The sequence below is a fragment of the Manis javanica genome, chromosome 14, assembly GCF_040802235.1.
Source record: "Manis javanica isolate MJ-LG chromosome 14, MJ_LKY, whole genome shotgun sequence".
Classification (NCBI taxonomy): Eukaryota; Metazoa; Chordata; class Mammalia; order Pholidota; family Manidae; genus Manis; species Manis javanica.
The window spans coordinates 51,612,515-51,626,772 of NC_133169.1; the positions used below are offsets into that span (position 1 = coordinate 51,612,515).

A 14,258-nucleotide genomic window follows, 5' to 3' on the forward strand; every position below is an offset into this window, starting at 1 on the left:
GATATACAGAAATGCATCTGGCTTTGTGATTGGACATTTGGGGAGTTCCCAACTTTGGGGCGCTATTGTAATCATACTGCAGCAGCAGTCCTTGCCAAAAAATTGCTCCTTTTCTGGTCCCCTTTGTATTCATTCCTAAGCAAACCCACTGGTGGTCGTCCAAGTTGAGAATTTTTTTGGTTTGTGATACATGTTGCCAAACTGCCTTTTAAAAACGGTTGGCAGGATGTCAGCCCCTCACACATTTTCTTGGTCTCTACCCTGCTTTAATTGTTGAGATCATCTGGCCTGGCCAGTGGGCCAAGCAGCCTAGTGGCCACCAGGGAAAGGGTCTGGATCCCGGGTGGATGGGAACAGTGACGGAAAGGGGCTTCCAGGTGAGTGAGGTGGGTCCTCCCTCCTCTCACAGGGATCAGCACCCCTGTGACATGGCTGCAAGAGGGGACCCCACCACAGTCTTTGGAAGAAGGGGACAGAAAAATGGGTAGTGACATTCAGGCAGCAGCTTCACATTTCGCCCAGGGGGGCAGCTAGGCAGGGAAGGGCTGCATTTCTTCTTCCTTGACTTGCCCTTCATGTCCTTTACTTATTTGCCTTTTTTCTTTTTGATTTGGGTTTCACGTCAAACCTTTGTTTCTTTTGAAGGTGGTATACTATCAATATTTTTGGCAAGTTATCTATTTATCTTTTAGATTTTTTAAATGGTGATTTTTAATATGCAGACATTTAAATTTTACATGTAGTCAGATCTTCAAATCTACCAGTCTTTTCCTTTGTGGTTTCTCTCTCCTGTTGTACTTAAAAAGATTTTCCCTACCCCCAGAAGTGGTATAAACATTCATCTGTCTTTTCTCCAAGTTTTTTGTTTGCTTCCTTTCAAAATCTTAAAAATGTGGTTTATTTCCCATCAAACCCTGGGCCTGTGTGAACAGGAGACCTATGTGGTGGTGTCTCTTTACAGACCAGTCCTAGTGGTTTGACCAGCCCTGACTCACAGTGCTGTGGCCTCCGGCTGAATCCCAAGGGGTCCCTCTGTGTCATTCTATGGTTCTGGGATGCCCCAGGAGCCTCTGGTAATTTAACTGGCCTTTTTAAAAGAAAAGAGTCCCATTGCTTGTGTCAGGCTAATTGGCTCATCAGAGAATTTTCAATCAAAAGAAACCTTCCCAAACAAGTGGGTTACTTTGTGTCTGACAGCTGGGCAGTGGCATGTCCATAGAGCAAGTATACCCCACCCAGGCAGGGATGGCTTGTTTGTCCACTGCTACAACCCTAGTCCCTACCTACACAATGCTTTGCACATTGTGCAGACTCAACATATACATGTTAACTGAATGAGAGCATGAGTGACTATCATGTATCCATTTTTTTTTTAAGTGGAGAGGTAGTAACATGGGAAAATACCCCAGGTTTTAAAGAAGTAGCATATAGTACTGAATAAACTGTATCCATCATTCACCCATTTAACAAATATTTATTGAACTGTGGTATGCTTGAGGAAAAGACAGGGTAGATGTAATGATTAAATGAATTAACATATTGTATTAATCTAATTAATCTGTAGGGTTGGTTTCTAGTGAGGCCTCTCTCCTTGGCTTGCAGATGGCTGCCTTACAGGGCCTTTTCTCTGTATGTCTCTTCCTCTTCTGCTAAGGACACCAGTTCTGTTCAATTAGGACTCTACCCTTCTGACCTCATTTCATCTTAATTACCTCCTCACAGGCCCTATCTCTAAATACAGTCACATTAAGGGTTAGGGCTTCAAAATATGATTGTGGCAGTGGGGGACATAATTTAGTCCATAACACATAGGTAAAATGTTTAGAAATAATGCCTGGCATACACTAAGCACTATATAAATATTTGTTATTGTTAGAAATACATAAAATTGCATTGGTCGTTGTCCTCAGGAATGAGATTACAAATGATTTTAGTTTATACTTTTCTGTATTTTCCAACATTTCTACATTGAGCAATTTTATTAATCTGGGAGAAAAAAACACTTCTGTGAAATAAAAGACACAGGTTGACCATTGTTTGCAGCTCTCCAACCATTTTCCCATACGTTCAAAGCCTATGCTCTGCATAGGGTTTCAAGTTCTTGACTCAGCTCTCCCGACTTGTGGTTGTCAGAGTAGAGGGACAAAGGTCTGGCTCAGCTCACTGAGGCTCACCAGCCAGAGCTTCTATCTCCTAGGGATGTAGTGATGGGATGGGGGTGCATCGGGCTATGTGCTCAGCCCCTAGAGCCCACATCCACACCTACTAGAGGGCTGGAAACCCCCTTAGCAGTGGGACAGCGAGTGGGTCCATCTGAGTGCTTGGTTGCAAAAAACAAAATTCATGCTATTTTAAGCAGAAAAGGGGCATATTAAATAATGTTAGGTAGCTCACACCGTGGCTGGGAGGGCTCAAGAAAGAAGGTCATATGTTGGCTTCCAAGAACCACTCCCCAACTATCCACTCTCCATTGCTCCTGCTCCCAGCCTGTGCCATCAGGATGGGGCCCGCATGCAGGACTTTCTCCTGCTCATTGCTGGCTTTCGACTCAAAGGTTCACAAGGGTGTCACTCATTGGCAAGGTCTAAGTCACTCATCTGTCTCTCCCTGCAAGGAAGGCTGGAAAAGAAAATTTTCTGGATTCTACCTTGGGAAGGAGGTACTTACAATATGGGAAACTATCAAAACATAGGGAGTATTCAAAACTGTTAGAAAGCTCAAATGACAGAGGGCCCACCACTCTCAGAGAAGCATGGCCCAGATGGCCTAACTGCAGGACAGCCTGAGTGCAGAGTGGCTGAGCCAATTCTTGGCTGGCTGTTAGGGCCACTACAGGCTGGACACAGGGTGGATGTGTCCAGTGGGGTCTGGGCTTCACAGACCAAAGAGTGGCTGCTTATGATGATAAAGGGATAGCAGAGTCATGGCTTGATACCCAGAAGCCTCTAGATCAGTGCCTCCTTAGCCATGAACACAGAGAGGGACAGAAGCTTGCCCAGGGATACACAGCATGACAGAATCAGAGCTGGTCCTGGAAGTGGTGTCTTTTGCCCCACTTTGAAGCCTGGTAAGATTTAAGGCTCAGCTCGAATATCTCCTTCTCCAGGAGGTCTTCCCTCAGTTAGGCTAGGACCAAATATGTGTCATCAAAATCACCACCATGGACTATTGTCACCACTGCTTCCTAGCTGCCCCCACCTGGCTCCAGTGTCCAGCAGGGGGCTAAGCACATATTAATAGACATTAGCTGAATGAGGGAATGAGAGAACAACTGAATGTGAGTCTGGAGACCAGAATGCTGTGTGACTTCAGGCAGATGCTCTCCTCTCTAGACTTCATTCATCTGCTGTGTTGAATGGGATAATGTTCTGCTTTCTCTGGGCCAGACCCTATGCCAGGGCTGAAAGCATAATAAGGATCCTGCCTGCCTGCTCTCTCCAAGGTGCTGATCTGGGAGGAGACAGGTGTGGACAGAGCTGGCCACTATGGTTGCTGACCTTGCTGACTGAGAGAGAAGTCCAAGGGCCCTTCAACCCAGGCATCTCTGGGCCCTGGGTTCTCTCCTGTGGCTACTATGGCCATCCACACAGTCTAGGGACCTCAGAGTCACAACTGCCTGGGTCCATGGATAGTCGTCAGGAGACCCACAGAGTGGGAAGGAGATCTCTGGAACCCAGGATAGGAAAGAACAAGTCTCCTTGGCCAGTTTTGGAAACAGGGCTAGAAAAGAGATATCCCATAGGCAGGCCCAGGGCCTTCCCCTGTTCCTCAGGGAGACCAAGCCATGCTAGAGGAAAACAGAAAAATACTCAGCTGAGCTTTAAATCTGTCACAGCTCCAGCACAGGTTTTTTAATTAAAATATTCACAAACAGCAGAGACATCTGTAGGAAGAGCAAGTGGATGCAACATCCTGCAGGAGGCCAGGCTAAATGTGTCCCATGACATCACTCTGGAGAGGAGGCTGCCAAGAGCCGCAATGTCCTGGAGCACTTCTGCAGCAAAGCTCCTGATGCTGAGTGCTGCAAAGCAGGGCTGGGCCCAGGGCCTGCTGCCTGGCCCCGGGGCTGCTGCTCTGCAAAGAAATGTTTTGCTGGTCCCCCTGCCTAGGCCTGCCCACTTCTCTAGGCCAATCTGGTCTGGGGGAGGTGTCTTCTTTCTGCCCAGCCTTCTGGATCCCCCTGGGTCTCCTCCTGAGCACCAGCAGGTCTTCAGTTAATCTGCTGCCAATGGGAAAGAAGGGGGCATTCTGACAGTCACATGACACATTTATGGAGAGATCCTACCAGGCTGTGCCGAAGTTTTAGTGGAAACAACTCTCCAAGAGCCCAGATCTTGCAACGGGGAAGAAAGTGGAGGGTCCTATAGTAAACATGGGGAGTGCCTCAGAGGTACACATCTGCACACTTGCACCTACAGGGTATACACAGACAGGCCAGGGCACACATCTGCCGGTACTGCAGGCCCCAAAGGAACAGGCTCCCCAGCCACTGAGCTGTAAGCACATGTGCAGAGGGTAGGTGGTCTCCAGCGGCTCCCAGGAGGCCCCTGGCTCTTCCACCCTCTGCTGCCTCACCTCTGCTCTCTGGTTTCCTACCCTCTTGTTCCTGGGCCAGCTGGGGCCAGGCCTGGGAGAGCAGCAGGTATAGAGCCAGGGTCGGGCTGCCTGAGCGCTGTCCTCGGTGCTGGAGGCCTGCTGGGAGATGCACAGTTAAGACCAAGCAAGAGTGAGAGGAGACTTTGAAATCCAGGTGCCAGTGTCCTTCGGGGCCACCAGAATATCTACTTACTCTTTTAGAAGAATGTGCAACTGGGCTTCCTCCTTTCAATCCCAGACACTGGAACAGAAGGTGTCCAACCCCTCAGCCAGCAGTGTGATCATCCAGATGTGGGTGGCTGTGTGGCCACTCACTGCAGCTCTGAGGGGCTTGTTGAGACTTCATGTGCCACACATGGTTGTGTATGAATATAATGGCCTCTGTCCTGAGATTCTATGACTCCATGTGATCCGCATGAGACTTCCCTGACCTCGTGTGACCCCACGTGGCAGCCTGTGACCACACAGGGCCTCCTGTGACCTTGGGTGGTCCCATCTTCTCAGAAGGGGAGATCTGAGGTCTGGAGACCCCAGAGGATTTGGGCATATTCGGGCCAAGCTGCACCGCCGTCAGAACCTAGATAGAGCCTAATCCTCCTCTCTCTCCTCGCTGGCCGGCACCCTTGGCACCCAGAGGCTCCGTGTGCCTGCAGACTTGGGTCCCAGGGGCCGGCAGCCTCAGCGGGGACCGGCCCACAAGCATGTGTGCCTCCTCTTAAGATGGGTGGCCGCGACCCCTCTGCCACCCAAGCGTGCCCAGCCATAAAACCCAGGGTCGCGCAGGGTAGGGGCCGCCAAGGGTGGGGGGCGCCGCGACGCGGCTCCGCGCTGGCTGCCAGCGCGCTCCTGTCCTGCAGGTTTCCCCGGAACGCCGGGGCCTGACGTTGGGGGCCGGGGGCAAGGTGGGGTGGGGGGGCCGGTCGGCGCTGGGCCGAGCCCCTCCCCCGCCGAGGCCGGGGCGGTTCTGACGCGGCTCGCTCGCGGGGGGCGCCCCAGACCCGGCGGCTGCGGGGTTGGCAGGGGTTCCTGCGCCCGGCTCGCGCCGCCGCCTCCCGCCGAACCTCCGCAACGGCGCGGGGAAGGGGGGGGGCTGCGGAGCGGGGGGCGGGGGCTAAAAATACCCGGCGGCGGCGGCGCGACTGCTCGGGCGGTGGGGCTGCGGGGCTGCGGGGCTGCGGGCCGGAGGCCGGGCCGGGCCGGGCCAGCCCCGCTCACAGACATGCTGACCTTCTTCCTCGTCTCGGGAGGCTCCCTCTGGCTGTTTGCGGGTAAGTCCCCGACCTGTGAGCATCCCCCAAACCCCGTCTCCCGCACACTGGGGGTCTTGGTCCCCCCACTCGGGCTGCCGAGCAGGCCCTTCAAGGCCCCCAGGCCACCCCCTCCCCAAATTCTTACGGGCTCCAGGCCGGGTTTGGGGAGCAGCTGGGTCTGCGGATGAGGGGCCTTGCTTTCTGCGAGCCCCCCCACAGCCTTCCTCCAATCTCGCGGAGGCCAAGACCTCCGCAGGCCAGGACCGTCGGCTGGTTAGACAAGGCGCTGAGCCCACTCATCCCCCGAAGGCTAATCCCGAGGGCTTCCTTGCCCATCTCCAGGGTCCAGAAACCCGGGTTATTGGTCGCAGAGTTCCCGCAGTAGGTCGGTCACGTAACCAGAGCTGATCTGGGGCTTCGTGATCCTGATCGGGGGTGTCCTGCCTTTCCACCCTTCAGCCAGAGTACAAGGTTTCTGCAAAGCGGGGTCACCTGGCTCCTCAGCTCTTCCCAGGGCTTGTGTCCCCATGGCTGTCAGGCCTTTTCCCTTCTCCTCACAGGAGTCAGTCCCAGGCCCCTGCATCCTCTCAGGAGGCTGTGAGGACCTCTTCTGAAGCCCTGCACGGTACTCATCCCCACTCCCCCAAACACGCACACCAGGGGTCTCACCAGGACCCAGTAAGCCACCAGTTCTGCTGCCTGCACCCAGCCGCTCCCCTCTGTGAGCCTTGGGTTCCTCCAGGGTGTAATACCATGGAAGGGTCCCCACCCCCACCCCATCTGCAGGTTCAGCCCTATAATGTATGTGAAGAGCTTGGACCTCAAACTGGCCTTAACCCAGAGCAAGCCCAGAGCAATGCTCATGGATGTTAGTATTTACTACTTCACATTCAGACAGAAGAATCAAAGGAGATAATGAGGTTCTTTTCGAGCCAAGGAAGGGCAGGACGCTGACCCTTCTAAAATCTTTACCTGAAACTCTGCATGTGTTGTTTAATGTCCACAGCAAATCCCTGGTGGTGCTGCGGCTGGTCGTGCTCTCCCCTTTTTTCTGGGGTTCAGAGGTTAATTGACTTGCCCAATGGCACACAGATAATATTTGGCAGAGTTTGATCTGAGGTTTTAATTGATCGATCTTCACTAAGTGCTGGTGGTATCAGGCCTGAAACTCGAGGAGTGGTAGGTCGGTTAATCCCCACCCTCCCCAGCCAGCACCGTTGCCCTAGCCGGGCCACAGGGACAGTTCCCCTGGGCGGGGGAGCTGGCAAGGCCTCTCTAATCCCCTCAGCCCCCTAAGCTCCTTCTGTCTGCCAGCATCCAAGGACAGGCTGTGCACGGTCACTCTGGGCTTGATGTGCTCATCTCGCAGGTGAGGCTGAGGTTCAAGCTGGCATCAGAGTGATCGAAACAGTGGTGACAGTGGCAACACTCGTGGTAGGATCTGCCTGGGTGATGGTCTCAGAGCCTTTCGCCAGTACCAGTACCCCTTTGCCCTACGCTTGGGAGGTCCCCGCTCAGCCCCGGGTCCTAGGGCAACTCTCTGGGGCCTTGGTCTTCTGTGGCTGCCGAGAGGTGTTGGGGGCTTCGGGGCCGCATGTCAGGAGTCATCAGCAGCCTGTGAGAAAACGCCCCTCACAGTGTGGGGTCCTCATGTTATGGAGTTCAGAAGGCACTGACTCAAACTGACCTTCTTATCCAGATCCAGCTTCATTACTGAGCATTTCCTCAAACAGTCAAGTGCCTCCCTGGTAGGGGGAAGCTGCCCATACAGGGACCTCAGAGTGGTGGAGCAGGGTGACTCCAGGTGGAGGGAGCAGCTACTTCCATAGAGGACAAACTTCTCAGTGCAAATATGAAATTCACCAAGATGCCACACCTGGTGTAAGAGAGACTGAGGCTGATGTGTGGCGCCTGTTGGTTGGAACACTCCAGATGCACACTGGAGCATTCCTAGAGCATGTGTCCACCTTGCTTAGGACTTTGCCTGGAATCCAGCCTTTCTCTGGGGGCAGAGGGGACTCCTAGGTTAAGACTGAGAACATGCATCTGCCCTGAAATCTGCAGGGTCCTGTGGCAGCTGCCAGATCCCTTTGGCTCAGTCAGGAAAAGAAGAGGCCCCTGATGTGACACCATCTTTGGTAGACTTGTGTGCTCTTTGTCACCCATTCTGGCCCTGGGGAGATGAGGGTTGCGTCAAGAGGCTGCAGGGAGAGAATGACATGAAGGGTAAGGGGCAGCTACCTGGGGGAGGAACTGACTCTCTGGGGAGGCTGCATGAGCTCTGAACCTAGGAGAGCAAGGGCCACATCTGTCCTTTTCCTGCAGGAGAGGCCAGTGCAGTCTTGGGCCAGCCCAGATCCCACACGTGCGTTCAGTAGCAAAAAAGAAACAAATAGAATAGATACAGCATGAGTCAGATGCTGTGCCCGGCCTGGGAGAACAGTCTCAGCACCACGGGCACTCAGAGACTATGGAGCAGCGCCTGCCTACATGGCACCATGGTGCAAAGCAGAGAGCTACATCCCTCTTAGGACATGGATTTCTAAGAGGGCTCCCCTTCACCTAGGCCAATGCAGCCCTGAGCCCTTGTCATGCAGCAATCAGGTGTCTGTCAGGGGTGGGTCAGCCGAATGCCAGGCAGAGCAAGCCAGGTCAGTGAAGGTGTTCAGGAAGACGTGTTGTGGGGTGGGTCTTCAGGGGCTTGTGCTTGGGAAGCCAGGCAGTGGTAAGGGAATAGAGTCTTGGTAGGGAGGATTCTGGAGGGAAAGTTTTATTTAGGGAGCAGAGGAGCCTGGATTTAGCTGCAGTGGCCAGGCTGAGCCAGTGGGAGAAGATGGAGACCAGGAGAGCAGTGGGGCATATTGTGATGTTTTGATTGAGAATAGATGTAGCCCAGTGATGGCCCACTTGAGGCTGGGCTTCAGTCCCTGAGGGGATGGGGGCTGGCCCGGGTGGAAGAAATCGGCCCTGCAGCCATCTGGCTGTAGGTGTCCAGGGCGGGCTCAGACCTGCACATCCTGGGTCAGTTTAGCCCAATCAGATCCTCCCTCACCCCCAGCTCGCATTAGAGTGGAGGACAGATGTGAGGACTTGGGGCCATCCCAAGGGGCCCAGAAAGGTAGCTAGGACCCCAACAGATGATGGCTTTCTAGGCTAACAGCTGAGACCATGCCTGTCAAAGGAAAGCCTAAATTTGCACATGGTGCACCTCCAGAAGGGAGAATTCTGACCTCAACACCCTTTACCCTCCCCAGCCTATGTAAGATAGAGGGTTGCTCGTAGTGAGAGCACACCACCACCAGGGGGCGGCAGAACCTGTCCATCCTGCTCTCTGACTGGTTTTCTGCCCCCTTGTGATTATAAGGGCTCTTAGGTTGACCTTTAGAAGGCTGGATTTGGTTCACTCTGCTCCGGATGGGACCCAGGCAATCCCATACACACAATAAGCAGTATAAATGAGCACGAGGTTCTGGCTTATTTGCAAAAAGAAGCAGAAGTTCCAGGCATTGGTGTAACAGAAGTTGCCCTGTACAGCTAGCCAGTGGCTGGTGCGCAGTAGACACTCAAATAGTCCTTGGGTGAAATGCCTTGGGGAGGGGGCATGGGGAAGTTGTTTTATGGGGGAAGTGCTGTTGCAAACATGCTGTTGACTCCTGTTCCCTGAGCACCTACCATGTGTCAAGCCCTAAGTTCTAAAGTTCCACAAGCTTCCCTCCGTCTTCCCCACGGCACTGTGGCGCTGTCATCCCCATTCAATAGACAAGGCACTGAGTGAGACACAGGGAGGCTCCGTGGTGACGTGGCTCCTAAGAGCTGTGAGCCAGAGCCCCCACTCTCAGACCTCCATTCTAGGGGGAACCACCGGGCATGAGCAGCCAGGGCCTGAGCCCCTCTAGCAGGCTTGCCAGGCGGCACAGGCAGGCAGCAGTCCTAGGACTGGGGGAGTTTAAAGAGAGAAGAGGTGTGAAGTGCCAAGAGCAGGGCTGGCACCCAGGGAAGGGCTCATTAAATGTTAGCTAAAGTTGTAACAACTTTAACTAGGCCCTGCTTAAAGACATGCAGGGTTCTGACACGCAGAAAGGGAGTAGGGAAAGAGAGGGCATTCCAGGCAGAGGGAGCCGTGTGAGGAGAAACTGGCTGTAGGGGTGAATGAGAGCTAGGATCGGACTCTGCCCAGCCAATGAGGTCGCCATCGCTGGGTTCTGCAGGCCCTGGAACACCCAGCCAGGTGGCATGAACTGAGTTCTGTGAGGAGCTGCGGTGAGGACATATGGCCCAAACTGGGTATGTGAATGGCCACGGTGACACTACCCCTTTGCTCCATAAGCCACCTGCATCTCCTGGTAGCATGTGTTCCACCTACGTACAGTCTTTGGCCTCCACTGCTGGCCTGATGGTCTCCTTGAGGGCAGGGCCAGGGTGTCTCCTCTCTGCGCCCCAGCCCAGGGCTGGGCACACAGCATGTAAATGGTGTGCATCATCTAAATGGATGATGTGAAGAATTCCCTGGACTGGCTCACTTGCTTGCTGCCTTTCTTTTCTTTCTTTCCCTTGTGTTGCAGAGCTAAGACTCTCCAGTGGGCTCCTCCTGACTCTAACCCCTGCCCCAGCTCAGGCTATTGATCATTCTGGGCATTGACTGCAGATCCTGCCAAGTTGGCAGAAGGGCCACTGGGAGGGACAATAAGGTCAACCAGACATTGACGGCAAGGCCTCAGAGAAGGAGAGTCAGAGATGGGGGAAGGTAGTCAGAGCTGGGATAGAAAGAGCAACTGGATGGGATAGGGGCCAGCCAGGGAGACTGGACAGGGAGGTTGGCCAGAGGCCACTTGGTGAGGCCCTGGGGGCCACCAAGGGGAAAGCAGTCACGAGCATGGAGAAGAGGGACCCAGCTGGGGCCCACACATCCAGGCCTGTGGTGACCCCTGGGCTTTGGAAGGCCAGTGCTTCTGACCCCTCTGCTGTGCCCATTAGAGCTGGGCTGTGTGAAGCCACCCAGACCCCAGGGTCCTGCTTAGTGGCTGAAGAGCTTCCGTTTAATGGTGACAGTTCCTTCCAGAAGGTGGGTTGGATGTGGCTGCCTATGGGGATCCTTCAACTGCCGCACAGTTACTGAGTGCCCCATCCTGCCTGCAGGTTCTCCCAAAGCCTGGCTCTGCCTGGGGTGGATAGAAATGGAGGGTGGGCCTTCCCTTAGCCAGCAGGCTGGTGGGCGGTTTCAGTACATAGGTCCCTGATCTCCTTGCCATGGGTCAGGGAAGGCTGTGGCCTGGGAAGCCCCCTTCCATCTGGACTGAAGGTTCCTTTCTCTGCCTCGTGCTTCTCCTCCCCAGGGCAGCTACTTGAACTCTTACAGAGACTTGGACATAGTTCATGGCCCATCTCCGGGTAGGAAGACTGGAGAAGGGAGGCATCAGGTGTGGGTACTTTCTTTAGGCTGAGAGACCCACAGGGCCTGTTTCCCTCACTTACAGGGCATCTGCAGAGCACCCACCAAGCCTCCTGTGGGTCCAGAATCAGCTCCTGAAGTGGTTCTGCCCCAGATTGCTTCTCAGGCTACACGACCACATGGGTTTTGAGGTCACTGTCTCCTGTTAATGGGAGTCTGAGTAGCATCTGTGCTCCAGAGAGGACAGGTAACATCTGTGGCTCATGGACAGCTCCTGGTAACCCTGGCATGTCAGAAAATCAGTGTGTCTGACCTCTGGAGTCTGAACAAAATCTAAGTCTGACTTTGTCATGGTCCCTCTATTGGGTATGGAGTCCAAGCTGAGGAGTGTCCCAGAAGCTGGTCATGGTGCAAACTGGGCTCTGGGCCATCATAGCCCCACCCACAGCCCCAGGGCTCCTGGGGCAGCTGCACTGTGCTCCGCCGGCAGAGGACACATACAGTCTTCCTTCTCAGCAGTCCTCTCTATGCACTGCAAAGCCTGCTGTTTCCCATCACGGTTTCTTCCCGTCTCTTTCTCCATGTTTACTACCAACACCATGAGCATTACCAAAGTTCCCTTACTTAAAAGGGTGCTGCCTCACATCCAGCCATTACTGTTTTTGTAGAAGTCCAAACCAACAGAGCCTCAGCCAGGAGGGGCTGGTCCCGCCCACCCTGACCTAAGGGCCTTCCCCAGGCCACAGAGGCCTCGGCTCCCTCCGGCAGGGGGTGGGGCCAGTGAAAATCCAAGTGGTGGGTGCTCTTGGTGGGTCATTGTAAGCAACGTCCAGCAGCTTTCCTGGGGCAGCCAGGGCCTCGTTTGGCTTTGGTCTGAAAGAGATTTTTGTTTTCCAGTGAGAACAGCCGGGGCCTGGCGCCTGAGCCAGCCGCAGGAATATAAACCCTTTCATGTGACAGGCTCAGAGTGGAGAGATGCGAGCCTGCCAGCAGCAGGCCCTCCCCAGCCTCTCCGCTCCTCGGGAGGTGGTCATTTGCATAGTCCCCATTCATCCTGGCCTTGGAAAGGAGGCCTGAGTTCTCCAGCTCCCTACCCAGCTGAGGGCTGGGCTCTTGAGCCGGGCCTTGACCCTTTCACTGCCAAGGGTTCTCACTGGCCCATCAGGGCTTGGCAGCCCCGGGGGTGGTGAGAGGCAGCAGCTGCTGCCTGGCCCTGGCCTCCAGAGGGAGGATCCAAGAGGTGGCAGGGTCCCCTTGACAGGCACGGCCTTCCGTGGAACTGAGTGAAATTCAGATTTGTTTCTTCTTGTGACATTCAGAAGAGGAATTTTGTCACAGTCTGGGGAGGCCAGAAAATTAAGCTGTTTATCAAATTTGCTGGAAAATTGACCTTTAACCATAGACAAAGCTCTCTTTTCTTTGCCCCTCATCTACCCCATGAAAACATGATGGCACCAGGAACGGTGGGTGCAGGGCCCATGCTGGCTCTGGGCTGCAGGAGCAGCCCCTCGGGTGGGCATCTAGGGACACCACTTGCCTGGGGCTCTTTGGCATCCCATAAACCCAGGCCCTAGGTCAGGTGAGCGGTGGGCGCCATTAGCTCGGGGCTGGGGCTGCAAAGGCATGGGGCATATACACAGCACCAGCCTCTCTTCCTTCTGCAGCTGAATGCCTCTGCCCAGCCTCAGCTTCTTGCCCCAGGCTTCAGGGCAAGCGCCCCTGCCTCCTTCCCAGGAGCCTTGGCTTCTTACAGGCTCTTCCCAAGACTTGCCAGCCCACTTCTGCCACTCCGACCCCTTCTTAGAACATTCCTCCCCGTCCTGCTGCTGCGCCTCTCCTCATTCCCCCATCCCCAGACTCAGGATGTGTCTTAGGTTCTGTTTTTGGTGCTTTCTCTCTGAGCAGGTGTCCCCAGGTGCTCCTGGGTGAACCAACGGGCAAGCCAATCCCTCTCACTTCTCAACCCCAGTGACCTCAGCCATATCTTAGCAGGACCCTCCCTACTTTAAGGAGCTCCCCCCTGATGGGAGGAGGTCCTGGTAACCCTGGCATGTCAGAAAAGCAGCGTGTCTGACCTCTGGAGTCCTATCCTGCCTGTACCTCAGCCATCTGCAGCTGAACTCTGCAAGGGCGGCCCTGCCAGGAGCTTGAACCCCTCGGGTATGTGGTGTGTCCTCAGTTTGGGCCAGTGATGGGAAAGGATCCTGCACCTGAGGCCAGGACACTGCGTCCTAACGGGGACTGGCTGGGATGGGAGAGGGTCATGTTGCAGCCCCGGGATCCGGCTCCTGCATGGTGGGGCCCAGCTAGTGGGTGTCCCTCTGCTTGTGTGGTGCTCATAGCCCCAGCCAGTGTCCCTGGGTCCTGACTGCTGACCCAGGGTGTGGTGTGGAAGGAAGGGCCACGGGCTGAGGCTCATCTATGCCCTCAGACCTGGCTGCTGGACCCCCTCGCCACTTCCAGAGGGACCACTGCTTGTGTCAGGCCCTTCTCTGCTCTGAGCATTTTGTCGGGCTGAGGACATTTATCTCAGCTCATGAGAGACACTGTTTCTGTTTGCGCCTCTGTTCTCAAGGCTATTTGTATCTTTAAGTTCCTGAAAGTGTTTGAGCCTGGCTTTCTGGTGCTGTTGTTGAGAATGTGGGCCTGCGTTCCCAACCAGGGCTTGGGTGAGTGTGCTTCCTGAGAGGTACTGACACGAGAAAGGGAGCCAGAGAGCAGCAAGGGCTGCTTCCTGCCCGAGTGAGCCGGAGAGAGAGGCCTGTTCACAGTGAGTCCAGGCTAGCCTGGACAGGTGGCCCTGCACGGTGCTCGGGCACAGCCCACCTTAGTTGGGCCTTTTCATGTTCTAGGGGTTTAATTGAACCTTCAGAGCCATAATCAGGCTCCTTGGAGAGGCTGGTTAGGTGAGCCGCTGCGTAACCCAGCAACCTGGCCTGTCTCTCACAGGGGATGTGCTGTGGGTCTCACCTGGCGATTCCCCAGGCAGGGAGGCCCTGGGCCCCATCTCTGTCCCAATCACC

General features: G+C 54.7%; 1 protein-coding gene and 1 long non-coding RNA gene across 3 annotated transcripts in view; one reads left to right on the top strand and one right to left on the bottom strand.

The window, feature by feature from the left end:
* Positions 1 to 3,829: 3,829 nt before the first annotated feature.
* LOC108406593 (uncharacterized) lies at positions 3,830 to 5,492 on the bottom strand. The gene is made up of 2 exons (XR_001855487.3): positions 4,790 to 5,492; positions 3,830 to 4,695 (listed from the first exon to the last, which is right to left on the bottom strand). It is a non-coding gene; the product is annotated as an uncharacterized lncRNA (long non-coding RNA).
* Positions 5,493 to 5,707: 215 nt separating this feature from the next.
* Positions 5,708 to 14,258, top strand: part of ACSL6 (acyl-CoA synthetase long chain family member 6) — a 54,164-nt gene continuing 45,613 nt past the window's right edge. For both annotated transcript variants that reach the window (XM_017675365.3, XM_017675366.3), the window contains exon 1: positions 5,708 to 5,864. In XM_017675365.3, the coding sequence (XP_017530854.3) occupies positions 5,816 to 5,864 (49 nt within the window). In that variant the 5' untranslated portion in view covers positions 5,708 to 5,815. The remainder of the gene's footprint in view (positions 5,865 to 14,258) is intronic.